The sequence below is a fragment of the Mizuhopecten yessoensis genome, unplaced genomic scaffold (genome assembly GCF_002113885.1).
Source record: "Mizuhopecten yessoensis strain PY_sf001 unplaced genomic scaffold, ASM211388v2 scaffold5979, whole genome shotgun sequence".
NCBI lineage: Eukaryota > Metazoa > Mollusca > Bivalvia > Pectinida > Pectinidae > Mizuhopecten > Mizuhopecten yessoensis.
This window is the reverse complement of record NW_018406319.1, coordinates 205,407-209,023: the sequence shown is the minus strand read 5'-3', so window position 1 is coordinate 209,023 and position 3,617 is coordinate 205,407. Positions and strand designations below refer to the sequence as shown.

The 3,617-nt window shown below is 37.8% G+C and overlaps 1 protein-coding gene across 2 annotated transcripts in view; it reads right to left on the bottom strand.

Moving 5' to 3' along the window:
- LOC110451383 (deleted in malignant brain tumors 1 protein-like) overlaps positions 1–3,617 on the bottom strand; it is a 72,921-nt gene that overhangs the window by 50,190 nt on the left and 19,114 nt on the right. For both annotated transcript variants that reach the window (XM_021499359.1, XM_021499360.1), the window contains exons 3-4: positions 2,320–2,603; positions 161–299 (exon numbers count right to left, since the gene is read on the bottom strand). In XM_021499359.1, coding sequence (XP_021355034.1) covers positions 161–299; positions 2,320–2,603 — 423 coding nt within the window. The remainder of the gene's footprint in view (positions 1–160; positions 300–2,319; positions 2,604–3,617) is intronic.

Here is a 3,617-nt window from a genome sequence, read left to right as displayed (position 1 = left end):
CAGGTTTTGTATCCTCAATAAATAAAGTTTATTATTATTATTATACAAAATACCTTAACATCAGCCTCCAGGTGACGTGCCTATAGTCTGGTTTATACAAAAGACCTTTGCATCAGCCTCCAGGTGATATGCCTTTAGATCTGGTGACGTGTTTACGAACCTGTAGCCCAGTTGATGACAGACAACGGCAGTGTTAGTCTCGGACCAGTCGTCGTCACAGACGCCGCCCCATTGACCGTCATGGTAAATCTCTACCCTACCCTCCGAGTCGGTAGGCCCTCCTGTCAGGCGGACGGCCCCTGTAGATTTTTAGAAACATGATGTTTGTAAATCCTGTCTTTGTTATTTGAATAGTTAATACAGTTCTGTGATCTATGTTCGTCTAACAACACCGCCTGGATTAATGAAAGGAAACAAAACGATCTTCTATGACATATATGAGATTGGGATTTGTTGTGAAATCATTGTTTTGCTTATTCAGCGTTGATGTTTACATTCAGGAATGACGTGTACCGGAAAACGTATTTGATAATAAGTTATATTTAGGTTAGGAGAGATGCCACGTAATTTGCGTTAATCAGTTTATACATTTGTAAGTTATTGCATAAACCTTTACAATAGTTTAATAACACTTTTAAAATCTCGTTGAAAAAAACTTTTTAAATCTCACTGATTCAACTGTATATTATATCTATCGAAACACCATCGAAACAATGGGCCCTTATCACAAATGACCTCAAAGTTAATTAATGATAATTATTTTCATACAAGTTGTTTGAGCAAGGTTAACGGTGTTAACAATACCGTATTTCGAAAAGATAAAACTTGGGCAAAATATTAACAAGAGGGAGATTTACATAGCGACTATAGAAATAGTACAAGGAGAATAAGAACAAATGTTCCGGAAGGGTAAGCGTCTTCTGTCATGTACATCTATGACATACTCAAGCAATGTCACGTCCTCATACGGAGAACCTGGGTAGTGACAGCGAAACAAGAAGGCACACATAGAAGAACAACAAAATAATCGAGCTTCATATCACATAAAGAAATTCCCATATTCCCAAAGCGATCATGACGTAGATCAGAAAACTTATCATTCTATATCATAGCAAACCATGCGTTGTGAGTTTGTCCGTCAGAAGTCGACAACCATCATAGAAGTCATGATGCATTGTGTAAAATATTGGATTCCGAATAAACTGCGACATGTTAACATTATATGATTGGTAAGCAGAGACGTTACTTTCAAGAAAGAGAAAGTTCACAATCAGAAAATTGAAATCGTCCAGATTACCGTATCACTTAGTAGTAAGCCGTACAATGTTTTTAAAAACACTTCTTTACTACACCGTACGCCAAAAAGATGCAAAATAAGACTATTGTGGATAAGAACCATCATTTGTTTTTGTCTTTTTTGAAAAGCTGCAGATTTTTTTGATTTTTTTTTTCAATAAACCTACCACCTTTTTCAAGGACCAAAGGTAAAATTGAATTATGTTGTTAGTGAAACATTCACTCAAACAACGTTCATGCTTAGCCCTTCATCAAGCAATGAATAATCACCTATCGCAACATTACTGATTGACAAATGTTGTCAATATCAACATGAAGTGGAAATTCCATATCATCTGTCAAAAATACCTACCAAGTACTTATCTAGCAAACGTCATTCTGCAATGATTAAAAAATGACATTAAACCCCTATCTCTGAAATAATAGCAGTGTCTCAGTGACAAAATCCTAGTGTACAAAATGGAGCATAAAGAGAAAAGGACACTTTGAAAACATAATCACTTTATTCAGGATCATGATGTTCTAAAGTAGTTCATTTCTTAATCAAATGTCTTTAGCAGACATTATATCCCGTTTGGGATATCTGACAGACCCAACATACCCACATTTGGTCGGAACGTTGTACTGAACTTGAAGTTTCATTAGAATTCACACATTAATTAGTTCTTAAGTTTAAAGTCAAGATTTGAAATGATAATTCACGATGGACGGCGACAGTTAACGACGGATCGTAAAAGGTCATCTTATGTCTTCTGATCTGTGACCTTAACAAAGAAAAGTCGAAATACAGTTGAAAACTGATAACCTCACACCCGTGCGAAAAATAAGAAAAAACATACCATAGCGTCAGCACACAAGAAAAACATCATTACTCAGCAGTAACCAAAGAGAAAACGTCACAACATCTTGAATCTCAAAAAATAAAACAAGCAATTACAAAGTAAACCGCGTGCTTTGTAACGATAAGTTTTTCTGCTAATAAATCATAAGACATAAAGACGTTATCATTTTGATATCTGTTACCTTCAACGGCCATGGGAGTAGTTGGTGTAGGAGGAACAGTGGACGAGGACGTCTCAAGGACTTTGGAGACCTTTGTAGGAGGTAGTGTGGAAGGGGACGTTGCTGACACCAGAGGGTCGCAACGCACACCCACAACCTCGGTATGTTTACAGTCGTGTGTGCCCCAGCCACTAAATTTACAGTCAACTAGTAAAGTCGCTTCCTGTCCACATGTGACGTCATCCATCCATATAGGACCGTCTCCTCCGCCATAGGGAGCACTGCTTTGCCATTTTCCATAACCGCTGAATAAAAATATTTTTGGAATATTTTTTACTTTCTTGGATTAAATATATATATTCTCAATACTATGGTCTACGTTGGGCATTTGTTAATTAACACAAAGTTAGCATACCTAGATCACAGAAGTAACAAGACCATAACGTATATAAGCATACAGTAGACGACCGTCTTCCTGGTCCCAGGTGGTGGACCCGAACCAGCCTCGCTGCACATGTATCTTAGCTACAAATGTAGTGACATTGCTGTTATCTGCGAGCATGTGCTGGATAGTCTCTGACAAGTTCAGGAATAGAATCTCTGAAATCTAGAAAGACGCCCTAACCAGCTACCTGGTCATGGGTGATCGACCCAAACCAGGTCCTCTGTAGCTGCATCCCAGGTATTTAAGTATTTTGTATACGCAATGTGGTGTGTCTCTCCTGTATCAAAGTTGCTTAGTTACTTGCTATATACCTTGTGACGTAGCTTACCTGTATCTCAACTGATTACATAAAGTTGCGGTGTACATAGTGAAGCATATCTTAACTGAATTCAAACTGTTTACATGGCTTACTCTTTCCGTGGGCAAGTGTATCTACACTTTTCTCGGTGTGAGGTATCCTCTAACACTAAGTTTTGACATTCCCAACCAAAACCATTTATGACATCACGTTTACAAAGCATTAACGTCGTGCCAACAATGCATTGACTCCGTAACGTCGGCATTGTATCTATAGACGACAAAAAACAGAGAGTAGTAATGCGAATTACCAATATCAATCAGCTGTTGATTTAGTGACTGTTTACAATGTGATGTTACTTACCTGTATCTAAGTGATGACTCAGTGACTGTATACAATGTGATGTTACTTACCTGTATCCCAGGGTTGACTCAGTGACTGTATAAAATGTGATGTTACTTATCTGTATCCCAGTGTTGACTCAGTGACTGTATAAAATGTGATGTTACTTACCTGTATCCAAGTGTTGACTCAGTGATTGTTTACAATGTGATGTTACTTACCTGTATCCAAGTC